This window comes from Etheostoma cragini, chromosome 22 (assembly GCF_013103735.1).
Source record: "Etheostoma cragini isolate CJK2018 chromosome 22, CSU_Ecrag_1.0, whole genome shotgun sequence".
In the NCBI taxonomy this organism is placed as follows: Eukaryota; Metazoa; Chordata; class Actinopteri; order Perciformes; family Percidae; genus Etheostoma; species Etheostoma cragini.
The window spans coordinates 10,301,331-10,322,433 of record NC_048428.1 but is presented as its reverse complement, the minus strand read 5'-3'; the positions used below and the strand labels follow the sequence as shown (position 1 = coordinate 10,322,433).

The following is a 21,103-nucleotide window of genomic DNA, read 5'->3' as shown; positions in this document are numbered from 1 at the left end:
GTTTGTGTGTTTTAGGACTTAACACATTGTACAGGGCTTTACAAATGTCTCACGCGAATTAGTTAAATTGTTTATATGTCTTTATTAGTCAGATGCTTTAACTTGTCCTATCAAAACTGCTTAAAGGTGCCCTGCCACACGTATTTAATTACTTTGTGGTAATGTATGAAGATCTAACATTTTAAAAAATGCTCGGTTTCCAGCGATTCAAGCATGGTATAGTAAGCCTGCAGGATAGCTCTCATTAATATTAAACGAGCTAAGCTGCTTGACTCTGATTGGCTAACAGCTAGCCAATAAGAACCTGGCCCCCTCTACTAATGGAAATATCCGGGTGCCTTGGATAGATGTTTTTAATAGGACAAGATTTTCGCACTGTACTTTTGGCACTGAATTCTTTTTTACAGTCAGTTGCTGTTCCAACATCATTGTTTTTACATTAATCATTGATAAATTTAATAAGGACACTTGCATTTATGACCTTAAATTATGCCTTTGCCAAGAGTGCTGATTTATGAACTACTTTGAGTATGTAACACTATATCAAGTGAAGCTACCTAAACATATCATCGTTCAGAAGGAAAAGTTAGTCGTTTAAATGTGTTTGTGTGTACTATGTTTGTACCAATAAAACTGAGGTGGTGGAATGGAAACAGGAATGTTAATAAAGGGACCTGTGTGTTGTACACACTGTAACTGTAGCCATGGGCTGGGATTAGAATTTCTGGGAAAGTAAAAGTGACCTGCAGTCCAGGTGCACTCCTTTAGCCTCCAGTAGGGCTCGAGCACACGGTGGCCAACGCTTTGAAAAATTTGAAAACTCATAAATGTCTGTAAATAAGAATGCAGCTGCAAAAATTGTTATATTTGAATAAAAGATTAAAAAAATCTTGCTCTGATATGTGAGATTATTTTTCCAACAGATCATTACAAGTGATATTTGCTTCATTCTCAAATTACTGCTACCTTAAGAAAATTATCTGATCTTGCTTTGTGGTCAGCATGTGTACAAGGTGTTTTCCTCTACTTCCGTGTGTCAGGAAATGCAGTCAGGTGTTTGAATACATTACTAAATAACATGGCCGTACATTTAAGCTTCATTGCAAACTCAGAGCCCTGCAATGTCATCATCTGGAGTTGTATGTTCATGCAAGATTAATAGATTTGTCAACCTCAGACCTAGCATAACCACATCCTGTCTCACTTCTTTTTTAAACTGGCCAATACTTTAACCCCGTAGTGTAACGTACAGCATGGGATATTGGCTGTATACAAGTGTAACTATTTAAGTAAGATTGAATAGGCATCTGAACCATAAGATGTGTCTAGCAACTCATGACAAACACAACTTCTGCAGAATGTTAGGGATTCCTGTTTTAGATATACAGAGAGTTTTTGGAAAATTGAAAATTATATCGATATTTACTTTCACTTAAGTAAAATTTGGATCAGGACTTTTAGTAGAACATTTTTAAATAGCGGTATTAGTACTTTTACTTAAGTAAAGGATCTGATTACTTCTTCCTCCACTGTTGATATTTAAACAACACATAACAAGAGTTATAAAGTAGTTAAATGAACCTGGTTATTAAAAGGTAAAACTTCTTGTTTGGATTTCAAACCAAAATGCAGAAGAAACTTAGGCATTGGCAGCGCAGTTGCATCCATCAACTTTGCATTGCCTTTTTTTTTTGGATGGCAGACACTGAGAGGATGTCATGTTTTAAATATAAGTTAGATATGCATCTGCCTAAACTTCAGCTGTTTAGACTTTTTGTAATATCATGGTATATATCTGTAATGGCAAGCCTAAAGACATGTTATCTATGTCTGCAACTGTGCACCAAACACCTTTCCTCTATTCTCCTAATAAATAAGACATTTACTCACATTACACATCACATTCTAATGGGATCTATTTAAGCTATATGAGGGGAGGGGAGGAGGAGGAGAAAACAGCCAGCTTGGTGGGGCGTACGTGTGATCGCAGTCACCACTTTCTGACAGAGCACTTATTTCTCTCTCACAAACACAAACACAATCGCACACACACACACTGGTTGTCAGGAACTCACAACACAGAATAAGTTTAGTTTCATAACCTCTTTGCGCAAGTGCATCCAAGCAGAAACACAGACTAAAACAAACACAGACACTCTTTTGACAGATATTTCACATGCTCGCAGACACGCTGCACTACTGCTTGCTGGAGATAATGTGATTTAATGTATCAATGAGGACATAGCCTACAAATATCTCTTCATTTGGTTGGCAGTTCTTCAAACCAAAAGGTACGTAATTCTGGTTTTTACTTTTTGTTAATTCGTGATGCATTTTCCACTACAGCATTGTTCTTTTGGTAATGATAACACTGTGAACAACGTCTTTATTTCTAAACTTCATGATATTTAAATGCTAACTATTTCAGTTTTAGTTTGTTTTTAGTCCTAATTCTGTTAAACTGATATTATGCAATAATATCTTTAATAATTAATAATAATTAATAATAATTGCAATCTAATCTAATCTAATGTATTAATTCTAAGAGTCAAATACATTTAGTCAACCAGATTTTCTCTTTTTCTGTTACTCCTGTTTTTAACAGTCAAGTCAATTTTACTTATCAACCCTAATACTACAAATTAGATTCAGATAAGGGAAAACTCCCCGACATAATCCTTTAATGGGGGAAACATTTTAAATTATCACATAAACCCTTTTCTGATCTATTCCACCATTACTATCCCCTCGTATCTGATGTGCACCCTTCTCTGTTCTTCCCTTTCTTTCTTGATTTAAGATGGCTTCCATGATAAATTCCACGACCACAAACTTAACGATGAACTCAAGCTCCCCAATCACAACCACAATGTCGCCGGCTGATGTTCCAAACTACACCCCGGTCCTTTTGGTCATCTACTCTGTGGTTCTTCTCTGCGGTATCATCAGCCTGAGCCTGATGATGCACATCCTGAAGTCCAGCACCACATCCATGACCTCCATCGCTGTACTCAACCTCATCTTTGCACACTTCATCTTCCTTCTCACTGTGCCCTTTAGGATTCACTACTATGCCACTAATGACTGGGCCCTGGGCCCTGGGTGGTGTAAAGTGGTGAGCGGCATGATCCACATCCACATGTACATGTCTTTTCTCTTCTATGTGATCATCCTCGTTACGCGCCTGATGACGTTCTACCTCAAAGCTGAGCATGGGGCCTCCTTCCAGAAGATTCACGCACTCCTTGTCAGTGCCGTGGTGTGGATGGTGGTGCTTGTTGTGGTCCCTTGCATTATATATTTTACCTATGGCAAAGAAGATAAGAACCATCAGCCGGACTCCAACAATGTGAAACACTGCTTCAAGTTCGGCAACAACATACAGCCTGGTGCAGCCAAGACATTCAACTACATTATAAGCACAGTCATCATTGTGGTGGCCACGGTGCTGACGGCCCTCCAAGCCAATGTCCTAAGGGTTTTATACAAGAAGCACCGCAAGGGTTGCACTTCTCAGCAGGACTTTGGGGCTCAGCTGAAGGGCCTGTGCTTTGCTCTCATCATGGTGGTCTGTTTCATTCCCTACCACATGTTCCGGCTTTATTACTTAGAACACCTCAATCTGCAGGATGTCAATGAGTTGTTTCTGAGTCTGACCACCTTTAACTGTTTGGACATGCTCACCTTCTTGGGGAGGAGGAGCTGCTACGCGTGCTTTCCTGCCGTGATACAAGACATGTTTAGATCCTTTACTTGAGTAAAAGTATTAATTGGCTAACACACCGCAAGTAACAGTCCTGTATTGTAAATCTTACTTAAGTAAAAGTATCTAAGTATCATCAGGAAAATAAACTTAAAGTATTAAAAATTAAAAAAAGTACTCAATGCACAAAAATCCTCACATTTTAGAAACTGGAAACAATCAGAACAGTTGTGTGTTTGAAAACTACACGTGTTTTGTGTTCAAAAGTCTTAAGTCTCAGTCTTATTTTACTATTTTACTATTTACTTCATTTTGTTACTTTATTTGACTGTATTGCCTCAGCAAGGCTTTTAATTAGAGCACTGCTTAGGCACATCTTTGTTGCTGATACTATGATAGGCTAACAGCTATTTAACAGCACATGCAAAAAATCATTCAAACTAATATTAGATGTCCCACTACTGTTATCTCATCTGCATTTTTTTCAGTGTGTCACTTACATGACTGTGTTTCTGTATCGGTTCCTGTAAACTATTACACTGTATTTTTGCCATTATTTGATAATTAAAAGTGTAGAGAGAAGAACTAAACATGGGGAGGGAGAGAGATACAACATGCAGCAAAGGTTATGTGGTATGTGTCCTAATCAGTAGGCTACCAGGGCCTATTACGCAGTGTTTCTATCTCAGGAAATGTTGAAAGAATTTGACATTACTGGAAAATGCCTTTTGATTTTGACTCAAAATTGAAGCAACTCTTGCCATCTGCTGGTCTTTGTATATATTGCACAGGCTTCAAACTTGAAATGTATAATGCTAGATTATGCCATTGTTCTTTAGGTTCCCTTCATGTATAAGACATGTAAGTGGAAATGAATGAATAAACATATGTCACCGTGTTTGGCAACACTTAACCCTGTGTACTTAGCTTGAGTGAAATAAATGTCTAAAATTGTTACTTTGTCACCATCATTTTGTGAAACATTACCTCAAACCCCCTGGATCTATAACCTTCTGCCCTCAGAGGCTGTGTTAGAGGACCTGGTTCTCACACACACACACACACACACACACACACACACACACACACACACACACACACACACACACACACACACACACAACCACACCTGTTGATCCTTTCCTTTTAGTTTTTATGGCTCTGGGTTACTGTTTAACATCCCCACCCTACTTTGAGTTTGTTTAGTAAATCGATCTAATGACAGGGCTATGGTGGCGCCATCCAATGTGTTGCTCCATGAATTATAGGCTGCTCAGATCTCCAACCTTCCCTTTTAATGTTGTCGAAGACCTCTACCATTTTCCTTTTCTCAGTGTCAATCAGACTAATTTCGCACTGAGGGGCTGCTTACTGCCAGAGTAAAACGGTTCCACTGGATAAATGCACATCCCAGACCGGAACAGAAACACATGTAAGTCAAAGTCCTGCTGTGTTTACTGTCATTGAAATGCGGCTTTAAGTATTATTTGGTAAGCTTTTGGTTTTATGGAGGAAGTGAAGCTTATCTTAAGAAGTTTCTTAAGAAAATAGTGTAACATGTTCTGCTAAATCACGTGGTTTACATTTCACTGAAAACGGTGCTACTCCCGATTTACACACTTGAATTGCTTGTGTGTGTCTTGTAAAAAGAGATGGTATGCTTTTAAATTGTACAATGAGTGGTTGTAAGCTAGATTTCTTAGTTATTTTGCCCAGTCTATTTAGAGATAGTGCTAGTGCTCTCGCCTCTCTGTCCGTGGCATTTTGTAAAAACAGATAAGACTCACTATGTCACGCATGCTTTGCTATAATGGTCTTGTGATAACCTATTTCACCTGTACAAGGACATCATGTGCAACAAGAGCAGTGTTGCAGAGCAGCAGGTTGCGAAGCAGGAATATGTAATACAGTCACATTGTGTTTTTCTCCTGTGATGCAATACTATTATGACACTGAACGCATATAGGAATAACTTGGTGTCTGATAAAATACTATTTCTAAAATATTTAAAATTATTTATTAGGGGTCCTCATGGAACGAGGGCCCAAGAATTTTGTGCTACGCCTCTGTTTGTTGTTGTACTGGTCTGCCTTAAATTGTGCACGTGATTGCGTTCACTCTGTATACTGTTATAAAAAGACACATGGGCTTTATTTCAGCTTTTCCCATATTTAGTGAATGTTATTAAACAAAGTAGCCTTAAGATTAGCAGTAGATTAGCAGGAAGAATGAAGGAGCCCATGGATCTATAGAAAAGATGTGGGGAAAATTTGCCAGGCCTGGATGTAACTCTAAGACTTAAGGAAACCGTTACATATTTCTATTAACTTTTTCAAAAATCCAATCTCATAGCAATGGTTTGAGAACTGAACAACATGTCAAAGGAAAAGAAAAAGAAGTAAATGTTTAGCTAATCCTTAAGTAGAGTTTTAAGAGCGAAAAATAGTCTTTGTATTTGTTTTTATTATTGCGCAGGTATCAGGAAGCAGTTGTTTACTAGAGTCAGTTGGGTTGCTGACCATCATCTGCGACTATTAAAACCTCTAATCTAAATAGAGGTGACAGTATTATGGCCATTTCACACAGAGATAGCCTCTTAGCACTTGGTTTTATGGCTACACAGAGCTTTTGGTTGCCAGGCAGATGCAAGGTTTCTCAATTACATCCTGCTTGGTTTTCAGCTGAAGAAGTCATAATAGCTTTTAGTACTTTAGGTATTTTTATGAACACTTGATTCATATGTTTTGGCCTACATTCACATGTAAAATTTCTAAATCAGTGAGGATCTATGTTTTTTTTTTAATGTTTTTTTTTTAAAGTTGATACGATGAAGTGCAAGGGGCTGAATATCCTTACCTAGATACAGGTTGTTGAACTTACTGGGATACAGGTTTGAACGCAAAGTCCCAAACCCCTGGGCAGCTTCAGTGTTTGGGATATTGTATCTTGGTAGAAATGTATCAAAAGGAGGGAAGGATTTGTCAAGTAAATAAAGTTCAAAGGCACTCATTGTTACGCAAATAGACTTGAATTCCTAGGCTTGTTTTCCGTGCACTTAACTGTGGAGTGGGGGACTAATAGAGCCCATTCAAGCTTTTAACCTGTTCACCAAGTAAAACGTGTGTTTTTCTTTTTACTTTTCATTAAATACTGCATTTTATTTGATATTGTACCTGTCTTTAAAGCATCGGAGCAGAAATTAGCCTTGTTTTGTTGTATGTTTTAACACAACCAAATCACATAGTCACTACGAAAATTACAAACCTAAAGTACTTGCAGTTTAAATATCCACACTTAACATCTTCTTTCTATGTACATTTAAACCAGGTGTATACTTTTGAATCCTTATTTAATGCAGATATAGTTTCATATCTGATTATTTGAATTTAGCAAACTCACGCTACAGTGCTCTGTTCCCGTCTTTTTGTGTGTTAGGTAATTTTGAACGTGACTGAAAAGAGTGAATTCTTCTACTTCACTCCCTACAAACCTGATGAGTCAGAATGACCTGACCTCATGGTTAAAATGTAATATATATATATATATATCTCTCTCTCTCTCTCTCTCGACTTGGTTACTCAGCCTTGTGTATTAACTAAGATGATTATTACTCTGTGAACAGATACTAATTGCTCTCTTTTGATGTCCAGTGAGTAATCTTTGATAATGTGCATTCTGATATACTGAGCCTACAGTGACAATTTATTACCCCCATGCCTGCTCATGTACTCAAGACGTCTTGCTTACTGGCCCACTCATTACTGATTTCAGGCATCAAATCTGCCATAAAACAGTCTTTTATCATTTACAGCCCTCTCTAATATAATGCCTCATACTGATTACCTTAAGGCCACACAATAGGATTTAGTGCAATTTAACCCCCAATGTAAAGTGGGTGGGTTGGGACATTTTAATTGGTTTATGGTAGTAAATTACAGTGTTTTCACAGCATCCCAGCCCTGAAAGAGGAGGCAGCTCACTGACAACTGTTTACCTTGTTTAAGAGAGTTCAACAAAGTGTGAGAACTATACAGTTGTGTTAATAATGCATACTGCTTCTTAGGTAGGATTACTTTTACACAGACGACTGCCTCATCGTTCTTAAAAGAAAATACCAAACACTCTATAAGTGTATGACCCCGTCTGAAAATTCTCATTCATCTTAAGCAGCAGTAAAAATGTATATTTTTGCTCACAAATGATGACAGCAAAACTGCAATAAATCCAGGTTTTAAAATTAAACCCACAACTAATTAAAGTAAAGTATTCTCCATAAAGATATTGAGTAATGTTTGCATGTATGATCAATAATGTTTATATGGCCAGTTAATTTAAATATGAATAATTTAATACAATAAATTGGATACAACCTCAAGGATTGTGTTTTTGGAAGAGTTATCAGCATTTTCCACTTCACTTTGTGTCTTCATAGATTGTATCTGCTTAGGTGGCGGTGCTATTACTCCACTGTTGATTAGATTAGGAAGGGAGGACACACACACACACACACACACACACACACACACACACACACACACACACACACACACACACACACACAAATGCATAGTCCTTTAAGAACAAACCCCCTGTCGTGCATGCAGGCACATGCACAGAAGCTCACCAGCATGCACATAAAGTGCAAGCTGTCCTCCAAAATCTGGTAAAATCGGTCTTAAGGTAAGGAAAAAATTAATAAAAAAACTAGCAGAGGGAGAGAAGGGAGATTATCTCCTCACCACTATCTTTCCATCCCTGTGATCAGTGTGTGAGAGAATGACAGATAAGTAATTTGCAATAAGGTGAGAAGTCTTAGGCCACAGCTCCTCCCCTGTCCTTGTTTCTGGCCCAATCAGATGGGATTATAGATCTTTTATGCCAGTGAGCTCCCTCGTCATGACTGTAAGAATTAGATGAAGCAGAGTCCAGCAGATAGGAAAAATAAGAAACTAGAGTCTCAGAAGAGAAGCAAAGAGAGGAAGAAGAAGGAGTGAGTAAGACCAAGTGGAAACAGGAATGAAGTATCCTACTGCATCTCAGAGTAGATCTCTTTTAGATATGGAAGTAGCAAACTATTGTGAAGGCCTGGATCCATCATACAGCACGCTGGGCTTTGAGAATGCAGAGGTGCTCTGTGGAGGAGGAGGTAAGTGTGTAGAGCCACCTAAACACACACACACACACACACACACACACACACACACACACACACACACACACACACACACACACACACACACACACACACACACACACACACTGAACGGATGTGGAAACAAACAAGGCATGCACATACACTAATGGAAGCACAAATGATCTATTTTTCAGCATGTTAGGTTGGACATACTCATGTCCAGTGTGACACGTATATACATAGACTGATGAGCTGCTCACTCACAAATCTTTGTAATCACAACGTATCTGCTAAATCTGTAGCCTCTCGCTAAAAATAATGTATCTTTTTTAAAGATTTTTTGGGGGTCTTTTTCCCTTTATATAGATATTAATAGATATATTGTGTAGATAGTGAGAGAAGATTAACAGCAAAGGACGGAGAGGATGTGGGATGACACACAGAAAAGAGTCTCAGGTCGGACTCGAACCTGGGCCGCTGCAAAGGACTGAGCCGACATGGATTGCACGCTCTTACTGGGTGAGCTTGAGGTTGAGATGATTCATCTTTTAAAGAGGATCTGGGTGAGGAGGTAGACTAGAACTTGAGATGAAGTGAGACCAGCTGAAGGCAAATTAGTTACTATTTGTAGAAAAACAAATTAGAAGGGTTAGTTTTCACATAACAAGCTAGATTAAGCAGCAGGGGAAAGTCATTACATTTTAGTGTTGGCCAATAGTGCATGCATCCAGTTGTCTTGTATATTGGTATGTGAGTGGAACTCTGTGGTTGTGAAGGAAAGAGAAGGGTTGGGTAGAGGTTGTAAAAGCATGACATCAGAATGTTAATAAAAGTGTTTGGGCAGGAATTGCAGGCGTGTGTCATAAAATATGTTTTTTTATTGAAGAGCAACCACACATCTAGTGATTCACTGGTGTCACCTCAGCATATGAACGGAAAGTTAGTCGTACATCAACTCTGCTTGCCACGGCAATGCCTGGTGTGGAACTGAAAGAGATGTACGAGGGGGGGGTGTGTATGTGTCTCTGTTGGTGCAGTTTTAGTATCTACCTGCACATGCTATGATGTTGTGTTGGGCTCTATTTGGTAGCCTTTGACTGAACAAAAGCTGTGCAGACAATGATTATTGTTGTGATTATGACAATGAGCTTCTGCTGCTGCTGATAATAATAATGGTTGTGATGATTATAATAATGCTGATGATAATGAGGAGATCACATCAAAAATAAAGACATTAACAGTAATGTCTAAAATGGCTGTTCAAGTAGCAATTACGACTCATGTTTACGTTTTTGTGTCAGCGCCCTCTAATGGCATGGTAACAAACACAGGACTTTCACACGGACCAAGGTTCGTGTCTCGTTTGACAACAAAAATAAACTGCAAGTTTTTTTTTAAACTTTACGGAACAAATGGAGAGAAATGGAACAAACAGAACAGACAGAGCTACGTCATGTTCAGCATCACAAGCATAACCCAAGTTGAAGTAACATCTGTTTTTAACCCAAACTGTGGTGTTTTTCTAAACTTAACTAAGTAGTTTTTGTGCCTAAACATAACCCAACTGGACCGTTTTACAATGTTAACCGTGACATTCTCTGGTTTAGATAATAGGATGGAAAACACTTCTATTGGCCCTTATTTCCAGCCACCCCTAGGGGTGTTCACTTATGAAACGCTCCTATGGGTTGTATTAGAGGGTAGGAATACACAGCCTATAACGTTGTATGGTTTGAAGGACTTGTTGGGAATTCTACACACAGTGGCTTTAATTAGATGAAATAGTGCAGTGGGCAGCCAGTAATGTATTTCAATTACTAGACCCTACGGAACTATTCCTGGATGTTTACTGCAATAGCCTGCTTTAGTTCTGATTGTTAGTGTATTTATGTCCATGCCAGTATATGTATGAGCATGTGTCTGTGCATTTACCTGTGTGAGGTTATTGTGTGTGTTTCAGACAGCATGCCGACAGAGTCGAGCCTGCCAGTCGGACCAGACGGGGTGGCCAGTAACTGTGCCATCTGTGGAGACAAAGCCACAGGGAAACACTACGGAGCCTCCAGCTGTGATGGCTGTAAAGGCTTCTTCAGACGCTCCATACGCAAGAGCCACGTCTACACCTGCAGGTACAGATAGCAAAAACATACTGCGTAAACACACACACACACACACATACACACACACACCCACACACACAAACACACACACTTACAACAGTATGAACATGCAGGTGTGCACATACATGCATGTGTACCTTTATGATCATGTACAGATCTAAATATAACTCATGGTGTGTCACATTAACTCACTGTACATGTGTCATCATGTCTTGCTTGTTAAAGCTACGTATATATTATTTGTATGTTGCATGCAGGTTCAGCCGACAGTGCATCGTGGATAAAGATAAGAGGAACCAGTGTCGTTTCTGCAGACTTAACAAATGCTTCAGGGCTGGCATGAAGAAAGAAGGTAGGGAAACCTCCATCCTGCTCCTTGGACAAGAGAGAAAGAAGAGACCATAAACGTGTTTTTCTCCAATCGAGAACCTCCGCTAAAAGTTTACATACACAGAAAGTAAAAATTATTTAATATCTTTGTTATTTATTTTTTGCACCATTGCTGATTGTTATGGAACATCTACAGTGGTCCATTACTGTAGCTAGCAGTATACTGAGACAGTAGATAAGTACAGAATTAAACTAGTGGCATTTAAGGAGAGACTTTTTTTCAGAGAATCCGAAAGCTGCTTCAAGATGGTTACAATTGCCTCAACCATAAAATAGGTGATTGCTTTGTGTGTGTGTGTCTGTGTGTGTGTGTGTTACTTTATGAGGGGTATAACCTTGGCAAGGAGTTTTATAGCACCTAATCATGTGTTATTCAAACATGTTGTTCTGGATTGCAACTGGTTAACGTTTGACTTGCTGATGCCAGCCTGTATGACTATTATCCTAAATATTAACTGCCCTAGTGGCTGCTGTCATCGTTTGCATCTAGGACTTGCCCCTAACTCTTAACACTGAAAAATAGAAACTTCTTGCAAGCACTAAACCAGGATAGAGACCTAAATATTAGCAAGGCTGGTGGATGTATTCCAGTTTAAATCTTTTTTTACAATAAATAAGTGAAGAAGGGCTGTCTCTTCTTCCCTGTTTCCTTTTATTGCTCTTTCTGTTTCACACACACACAAACACACACACACACACACAGTAATTTTAGCTCTCTGCTGCATTTCAGCTGTACAGAATGAGAGAGATCGGATCAGCTCCCGAAGAAGTATCCCTGACACCCAGGACTTGCCACCCATTACTATTTTGGCCCAAGCTGAATCTCTGTCCCAACAGGTGAGAATCCCCTTTTTTATTCATCATGTCCATGAATAAACTACAGTACTTGCACAAAGAAATCAACCGATTGTGACCCAGGAAACCATTGTTTTTGGTCTCCCTCCAGATTACTGCTTCTGTTGGAATAGCAGACATATCGGAGCAGAAGTCAGCCACTGTCGGAGATGTATGTGATTCTATGAGACAACAGTTGTTGTTGTTGGTGGAATGGGCCAAGTACATTCCTGCATTTGGAGAACTGCCACTGGATGACCAGGTACTAGTGCTTGGAAGCACAATGGGTCAACTTTGAATAGACAATTGCTCACAGTCATTTTTGTGCACACTTTAATGCCATGTCCTAAGTTTAAATTTATACCTCTCAGACGTCAGTACTATAGTTTATCAACATACTGCAGTATTGTCTTTTCATATCAGTTTAGCGTGTGTCAGTGTGCTCGCTGCTCAAACAAATGGCTTATTCTGTTGAAGCACTTTCAGCTGGGATGAAAGAAAGATTCTCTTTAATCAACCAAATGCACCTCGAGATGAAAGAATATTAAAAGCAATAATTAAGTAGAATGTAATAGATCTTACTTCAATACAAATACTACATAATATACTGCACTGCAAGTATGGCCCCTCTGTGATGTATGTAAGAGCAAAAGGGGAGGCATTGATGCATTGTTTGTGTTCTTTGTTTAACTGTGTGTGTGTGTGTGTGTGTGTGTGTGTGTGTGTGTGTGTGTCTACTTCCAGGTGAGTTTGCTCAGGGCTCATGCAGGGGAACACCTTTTGCTTGGGGTCGCCAAAAGATCAATGCCCTTCAAGGACTTCCTGCTTTTAGGTATGAACTCAGAAGAATTTACGTGGTGCAATCAGCTGGTTCAGCATTAAAAGTGTGAAGACTGATCAAATGATTAAAACACTTTATAATAAGATATGCAAAAATGTAGTAACTAAGGAACAAATTAGGAATGACTTAATAATAAATGAGCCGTTAATGAGCCGTTCTGGAATAAGTCTGAGGAGGACTTTGTAGAAGAGCATGATGAACAACCACTGCTTGATTCAAAACGGTCAGATAATCATCAAGTAATGAGGGACTACCTAGCAACTACTCAGTATAATCTAACACTTTACTTAAGGGGGAACAAAAAGGGTAAGTGATCGTAATGAATGAGTCGTTGCTAGTTTGTGCTACTCAGTGGCTGATTTATTAAGGAATCTCTCATAAAGAAACATGATTGAACAAATCACTACCCATTAATTCATCAATGTAGTATTTCCCAGCCTGTTCTCTAGTTGTCTGGCATTTGTCAGAACATCTACACGCTGCAGAGTGGAGTAGGATCCGGCTACTCCACATAGCATTCTGGGATGGGAGAAAAACGTGCTCTGGTTTATTGGCGTTTCTTTAAATCAAAATGGTTGTGTGAGAGAAAACTCTGATTGGACAGATAGTCTAGCTAGCGGTCTCAAGTGACCATGCAGAGATCTGAAGAGCAGTTAACCGTAGTCTTCATAAATCCACCAGAGCTTAAAATTTTATCACAACGGAAACAGACATCGGCAAAAAGACATGCATCCTGCGGAATTTTCTACGGCACCAGAGCAATCACGAAAGTGGAACGTCAAGGATATAGACTAGTTCTCTGGTAACCCAATATTATCTACTATATATACAGTATATATGGTATGAAGCAGAGTTATTCACTCATTAACAATTCATCAATTATCAGATTTGTTCCTCATTCCAGCTTTAGTCACTGCTAACATTTTTGTGTACTTGATTGTAAAGTGCCACCGATTAAACATTGCGTTGCCTGACAATGATTGACAAAAGGTTTCTATTTCTTAGTGACTTCAAAAGTTTATCTTGCAAATGGAATTACTCATTACCTAGATATGTACCAATATCATACAAGTCTGTCGACTGCATGCACTTAAACACTTTGTGCATTGCTACTATTTCTTAGGACCTTTACCATTTAACTTGACTGAATCTCTTAACCCTTGTATTGTCTTTTTGTCAAATTTGACCCATTTGAAAATAACGCTGATTGTTTCAGACAACGCTCTTCAAAAAATAAATGTACAGCTCACTTTCTTTAAATTTGCATAAAAAATTGTATGAAAGAGTGCTGTGAAAAAAAGTGACAAAAATGTCCGCAAAAGCTTCAAAACCATGGGGAAAAAAACCCAACAAAAACGTTAAAAGGAGCAGAAAAAAGTGACAAAAACATCACGTGGAAAAGCAAGAAAAGCTGGAAAAAATAAACACATTTTTGAACAATAAATATATGTAATTTTAGAAAAACCAAAATTTGCACTGTCGACAGGAAGACAACACAAGGGTTAAATAGGCTTGACAACTTTTCTTTCTCTCAAGGCTAAACTTATTTCCCTAACAATTCCACACAAGCAGTCTACCTATGTTTACACATCCACATACCATACCCTCTCCTTCTCAACTTCCCTTAACACCGACACTAACTGATAATACCTGTGTCTGCAGGTATTGGCTGTGTGATCCACAGAAACAGTCCTGAACAAGAGATTTATAAGGTAGCCAACCGAGTGCTGGATGAGCTGGTCCAGCCCTTTCAGGATATTCAAATAGACGAAAATGAGTATGCAGCGCTCAAGGCTATTGTCTTCTTTGACCCAGGTAATAAAAAAGTAGTGTTTAGTAATTGAAGCTATAAGTGCCTTTGTGAGGCTAAGTCATTGACAAATCTAACGCTGTTAACTCTTCCGGGGTATGAGTTGTTTCCTTGTTTTTCAGCATACCCTTGCTTCTTCATTTCGGAACCATAGTTAATGTGTTTTGTGTGTTCATTTTTGCCTTGTTCTAGTAAATTAAATGGAAAACTGCTTTAGGTTACAGAAGTACTTGGGCAAGATTAAAATGAAATTTGAGGAATTGCCATTGGTAATGACATTGGCACAGAGTTAGGGTTAGGCATTAAGGATATACTGTACATCAAAAATATAATATATGACATAAATGTCTTGTTTCCCAGTAAATCTATATTACAAGGAAAAAAAGATCAGAAAAGACAGAAAAATGTGGAACAAGAAATAAAAAGGCGAAGAAAAAAATCATGATTAGTAAAAGATTTAAAATAGCAACCTGTGTATTTGTAATGATCCTTGTCCAATATCTTTTCCCAACCAGTCTCATCCATCTGGTTACATTTCCCTATAGAGATTGGCATGGTGTTATTTCAGTTAGCCTAACAGCTGGTTCGATTTGCATTGAGAAATTATGTTATGAAAAGTTCCCCATGCCTATCTCTATGTATGGTGAAGGGTATGTGATGATGCTATTTTTATTCCAAAGGCCTAGGGAACTTTATTAGGATACATAGTATCCTGGATCCATGAAATAACTGGACTTTAAAAATAAAAGTGTGGCTGGCTCTGTGGAAATTTAACATAGGGGTGTGTACATTTATGCCACCTGTATTCCAAGGAAGAACAATTATTTATAAAATGCCTTAATCATTGACAAAGGAAATTGGTATCCTTAAAAGGTTGGATTTGAATAAAGGCATTGAGATCAATTTCTGAAAGATGTTTTTTATTCCTCTTTTTAAACAACTTTAGCCTGGGTGTGTAAACTTTCTCAAGCCCCTGTACGTGCTTTCTCTCCCAATCTTCAGATGCAAAGTCTTTGCGGGACCCATCAAAGATCAAGGCCATTCGTCTGCAGGTAGGTTGATCATTTGACTCTTGTGGCCTATTCAGAGCTGCAGTTATGATTTCCAATTAACAGGTTAATGGGGAGCTGCCTTATTATCACTGTAGATTATACTTTAAAGATTGGTTAGCATTTTTACATCAGCTTACAAGGACCAAGTCAGTTTGCTTCACTGATGGAGACTTGGCCTTCTGTGTGTGTGTGTGTGTGTGTGTGTGTGTGTGTGTGTGTGTGTGTGTGTGTGTGTGTGTGTGTGTTTGCAGGTCCAAATGAGTCTGGAAGACTACATTAATGACCGTCAGTATGACTCCAGGGGTCGTTTTGGAGAGCTGTTGCTCCTGCTGCCCACCCTGCAGAGCATCACCTGGCAGATGATCGAACAGCTCCAGTTCATTAAGCTCTGCGGCCTGGCCAAGATAGACAACCTGCTGCATGAGATGCTGCTGGGAGGTAAGACTAGGCCGTGTATATGCTTGTAAACCTGCAGAAAGAGAAATAGGTTTGACCTTCAGCAAGACCACCGCACGCTACAGTGGAGCTATTCAGTGATGAATGTGTAGAACCAGACAAGCATGAACCAATGTAAAAAACAAAAAGTATACATACTCAGCAAAGTTTTCCTGGATATATACAATTGGTAAAAAGTTACGAATTTTGCAGAGAGATGCTATAACTTTGTATAATCCACATAGGCAAAGCCGAAATAGAACTTGCCACATGAGACGCCTCTTGGTGACATCTGCAATCACATCTAAATGTGTATGAATAAGGAAGTCTGTAGTTAAAGGTAGAATGCATCGAACATATTCTAAGCAGGGCCATGACAGACAACTCAAGCATGAGATGAGGCGAGGAAATAGAGTCATCTCCAAAACTGTCTTCCATTTTTCTCCATACATTCTAAAAACAACTCCAGAATATGACAAGATGGTGTAAAGAAAGAGCAATGTGTGTTTTATTTTTCAGCATCCTGTAGGAATGTGAAACTAACAAAAGCTGCTATTTATTATTTTTAGAAATGTGAATGTGAGGCTGAGAAAACATAGTGATGCCGACATACATATATACAGTTCGAAACCACAAAACAAGATATCCAAACAAATAAGAAAATTTAACTAAATTGTTTCCTTCTACATCTTATAAAATATATACAAATATGGGTTCTTTAAACATGCTACAGATCTGCTTAAATATATTTCTCTGCTTTTTTGAATGAAGTTATGTAGGCTTGACTCAATTATGAATATAAAACATGCACACACGTCAAAACCCTTTTGAAAGCACCGTCTTAAATAAACTCTGCATAAATTCGTAAAACTCGACACAATCAGTTAATTGAAAGCTCCAAAATAGTTTTTTTTCTAGCACTGTTTCAAAAACCGATGCAAAGTGAACTACCCATTGTAGATTTTGCTCTGATTAAGGCTTAAAGGTGACATGCCAACATGTGTGAGAAGACATCTTTTATTGAGTGCATGAACCCTTGAACGTCACCTGAATTAATTAACATATTCTCTAAATCAATCAGTCAGTCAGCATGTCTTTACATAGCCCTTTGCAGTAACTAGCAGGTATCTAAAGTGCAACCTTGAACTATTAAAAGCATGAATCGTCTGAATGAGCTATAAAACATCTGCCAGACACAGTATGTATAACAAAAAACATGATGTTCTTGGTTGTGTTCAGGCCTTACGTCAGAGCCCACACACGTGCACCACCCAGCACACACCCAGCTGGCCCAGGACCCTTTGACTGGACACACACTGGTCATCAGCACCATGCCTGCTGCTCACACTCCACATATAGGTAATGGCCACATACTGTATATCAACAGCTGTGAAACAAGCATGCAGTCACACAAATCAAATTCCCGGAGACAAGCCCAAACCCTCTGACTGACGCACAAGAAATATCAAAGCAAGATTTGATGTACAATTTATCTCTTTGCATCAAATGTCACAAAATTTGGCGCCAGATGTGTTCCATTAACTTAGCTGAAACAAATAAATAGTCCTTCCTGAATGTGAAAGAAAAACTCATGAGTATTGGCCTTATTGTCTGCTTTCATTTAAAGAAAATGCATTCGGCAATATTACACCACCTCAGAGCCACAAGATTGATGGGAAGTGCACATATAAAGCAGCAGCTGAAGATGTTACATTTTTCATGAGCCACAGTCAACGCATTCACTCTTTATATATACAATATTACTTTTCTTACACAACAAAACATTTTTTATTTGCAAAAATATATAATATCTCTCTGTCCCTGCAGCCTCTCCAGACACACCCATCCCATCGCCCCCTCAGGTACCTGCCCCAGAGAAGTACAAACACTTTCCTCCAGCCAGCCCCTCGCCTTCCACACAGACAGATCTCTGACTTCTCCCTGCACTCTGTCAAAGAAGATGACATGGGCACAGTTTTCTTGTCCCCTATTCATCATCCCAGTCATGGTATAAAGATTATGAAAGTAATCTGTGCTCAGTGTCTGTGGTTGGACTTTACCCTGCTTCTTGTCCCTGTGACTCCTGGTGGTGTTGCAATAACCAAGACATAATTAAAGCTGCTGCGTGCAGCACTTTCAAACTTCAATATGTCACTCTCTAATGCAGTGAACTAATGAAACACCAAACTAGGGATTAACAAAATAGGCTTTGCATTTTTGTGGTCAACTAAAACTAATACACTGTTAATTCAACCCACACATTCAACACAGATGTACGGAAAATGCCCAGTCCTTATGTGCAGTCTGTCACTTTTGCATATTAAGTGTAAGTCCTGATAGTGGTAAATGTAAAAAATACTATCTAATCATGAATTGCAAAGGTAACAGCTATGGAAAAAAGTCATGGGTTACTGTTACAAATTACAGCTGGCCATCAAAGACAAATCAATGCTCTGTTTTGTTCACACAGTATGCATCGGTGGGGCCCATTGCACATGTAAACTGGTCTAAGAACAGTAGTTGTGTTCTAAAGAACTTCAAAGAGTTAACAGGTTTCAGGATTTAGATTTTCTAAAAGACATTATGGAGTACATAGAGGACGTACAATAGTTTGTGACCAAGATCAACATAATAATAATTAAAATAATACATGTAATGTATGACTAGTTAAATGTGTATATATATATATATATATATATATATATATATATATATATATATATATATATATATATATATATATATATATGTTAAATGCATAAAATAAATGTGGATACATTTTAATATTTAAAAAACTTTCTGTGTATAGTCAATTGGATGATAGGAAATATTTGTTTTGTTACAGTATATTCACTTTCTACAATCACCTGTTTATTTTAATTTTGTTTTTTGTTGATACTGTGTACATTCCTCAATTTAAGTAGTGTATTGATTAAAATTTAATTTTGAGTGTTTTATTTGCAATAATGTGTTTGAATGTGGATTACATTCTGTAGATCCAGCAAGAGACTTACAAAAGTTCCATTATGGTATGGCACAGTAGCACCCTCTTGCTGTCAAGAGAGGAAATATAACAGGGCAACAAATGTAAATGGCCTATTTTTTGTTGTACACGGTGTATGCATCGGTACACCATGTGAAATGAGTATGCATTCATTCTTTCATTCTTTAGTTGTTTTCTATATAAGGAAAAGTAAAGATGTGAGATGGAAAAAGAAAAATTCCTATCAAATCAAACATGAATCTGTTGCCACAGCAAACCATTTCAATAGTCGTGGCTCAAAAATAAATGGAAATTGACATTTTTTTTCACATTTGATCCTGAAAGGAAAACAATATAGACAGACAGATGATAAATTGACAGGATGTATTTCAATATGGTTTCTCCACATGCAAGAATGAGTGTGGTTTGTCCATTACTTCCGTCATGGAAGTCATCATGCTGCCTGACAGTTCCATTGGTTATGGGTATACAGTGTGTATCTAAAGCCTTATTGGCAAGCTATTGAGACCACACTGTTGGGTGATGCTGCTCATCTAAAATCAAACTAGTTTTCCCAACCGTCCATCTGAGAGAACACACTTTGAGACACCCCTAAACAGTGGTGTAGTCTAATTTATTGTGGTACACACACACACACACACACACACACACACACACACACACACACACACTATATAAAAAGATAAAAAGTGGGGGTCTGGGTGTCCTCCCTCCAGGGTTATTTTGAGTGTCAAAGACTTCAGTGGCTGCGTTCTGATAAACCTTTATGCACCAATTTATGGTGGGAATGCCTTTATTTATCCTATGAGAAGGAAAACCCAAATGACATTCAAAATATATCAAAAGGATAATGGAATTTAAAATAGTAAGGGGGCTTTTACATCAGGAACCTAAGCCTGGATCACATGACCTGACCCCATAGCAACAAGGACAAAATAAAATAGGCTACTTGTGTTTCAAATGTGCGGTGAAGGGAGGATACTGGCGGTAGTGTAGGAGGAGCATTTTGCGCACATACTATGCACTGCGCACAGCGGGTCGATGAAACGCTCTCTGCATGTTCTGCAGTGTTAGTTTAGTTTGCTGTCACATTACTCAACCCCTTATTTGTGAATACACACATCTGAATTGAAAGTTCTGTCACAAAACTATGTTGTTGCGTATCATTGCACATTTTTAAGTGGGTGTACGTAAATCCTGGAGATTTCTTAGTGGACACATTGCGTATACCTGTGTATCACGTAGACTACACCACTGCCCCTAAAGCCAAACTAGGTTGTAAAACGACAATTTAAGCTGAAACTGAGCTGTACTGGGGCCATCTATTATTTTGGTTGCGTCCACCCAAGAACAATCCTTTTCCCATGTGTATGTGTGAGTGTTTATGTGCAGTGGATAAGACCAGGGGATAAGACTGAGAGCTTTATTCTCTGTATATTGTTGTGTGACTCAGAGAAAACACTCAGGTTATTTATGGTAGAGGAGACGATGTTGTCTAGAATCAACATGGCCAAATCCTCCTATCAACTTGATAATGGACACGCTACCTGGCTTAGGTCAAAACAACACCACCCACAATGGGAGGATGTGTGTATGCATACATACTGTACAGTGTGTGTTTGTATGCTCCTACCTGCAATTTATTTATGATCTGTGCGGGTGCATGTGTGTACATGTGTGTTTTTGGAAGTGTGTGCATGTGTGTGTACCCAGGGAGCTTTAATCAAAGGCCCATAGTGTGGAGATGTGGGGGCCTTCTCTTTTCTCTTTCCTTTTCCTC

The 21,103-nt window shown here is 38.6% G+C and overlaps 3 protein-coding genes across 6 annotated transcripts in view; all 3 read left to right on the top strand.

The window, feature by feature from the left end:
• pign (phosphatidylinositol glycan anchor biosynthesis, class N) overlaps window positions 1-292 on the top strand; it is a 14,072-nt gene extending 13,780 nt beyond the window's left edge. For both annotated transcript variants that reach the window (XM_034861761.1, XM_034861760.1), the window contains exon 29: window positions 1-292. This exon is cut by the window's left edge and continues 237 nt beyond it. The gene's annotated coding sequence lies outside the window, so the exon portion shown is untranslated.
• A 1,732-nt stretch (window positions 293-2,024) lies between these two features.
• On the top strand, window positions 2,025-3,930 carry LOC117938071 (probable G-protein coupled receptor 141). Its single transcript, XM_034862403.1, has 2 exons — window positions 2,025-2,291; window positions 2,801-3,930. The coding sequence occupies exon 2, from the start codon at window positions 2,801-2,803 to the stop codon at window positions 3,755-3,757; it is 957 nt and encodes a 318-aa protein (XP_034718294.1). The 5' UTR covers window positions 2,025-2,291; the 3' UTR covers window positions 3,758-3,930.
• A 935-nt stretch (window positions 3,931-4,865) lies between these two features.
• On the top strand, window positions 4,866-18,590 carry hnf4g (hepatocyte nuclear factor 4, gamma). 3 transcript variants are annotated; one of them, XM_034862402.1, is made up of 11 exons: window positions 4,866-5,135; window positions 10,802-10,966; window positions 11,215-11,309; window positions 12,078-12,184; window positions 12,294-12,443; window positions 12,926-13,013; window positions 14,685-14,837; window positions 15,835-15,884; window positions 16,136-16,322; window positions 17,559-17,678; window positions 18,147-18,589. In XM_034862402.1, exons 2-11 carry the CDS (start codon window positions 10,803-10,805, stop codon window positions 18,251-18,253), a joined length of 1,221 nt encoding a protein of 406 aa, XP_034718293.1. In that variant the 5' UTR covers window positions 4,866-5,135; window position 10,802; the 3' UTR covers window positions 18,254-18,589. The 3 variants fall into 3 exon arrangements, with proteins under 3 accessions (XP_034718293.1, XP_034718292.1, XP_034718291.1); XM_034862401.1 differs by having other exon boundaries at window positions 10,798-10,966; XM_034862400.1 differs by lacking the exon at window positions 4,866-5,135 and adding an exon at window positions 8,311-8,849 and having other exon boundaries at window positions 10,798-10,966; window positions 18,147-18,590.
• Window positions 18,591-21,103: the final 2,513 nt, after the last annotated feature.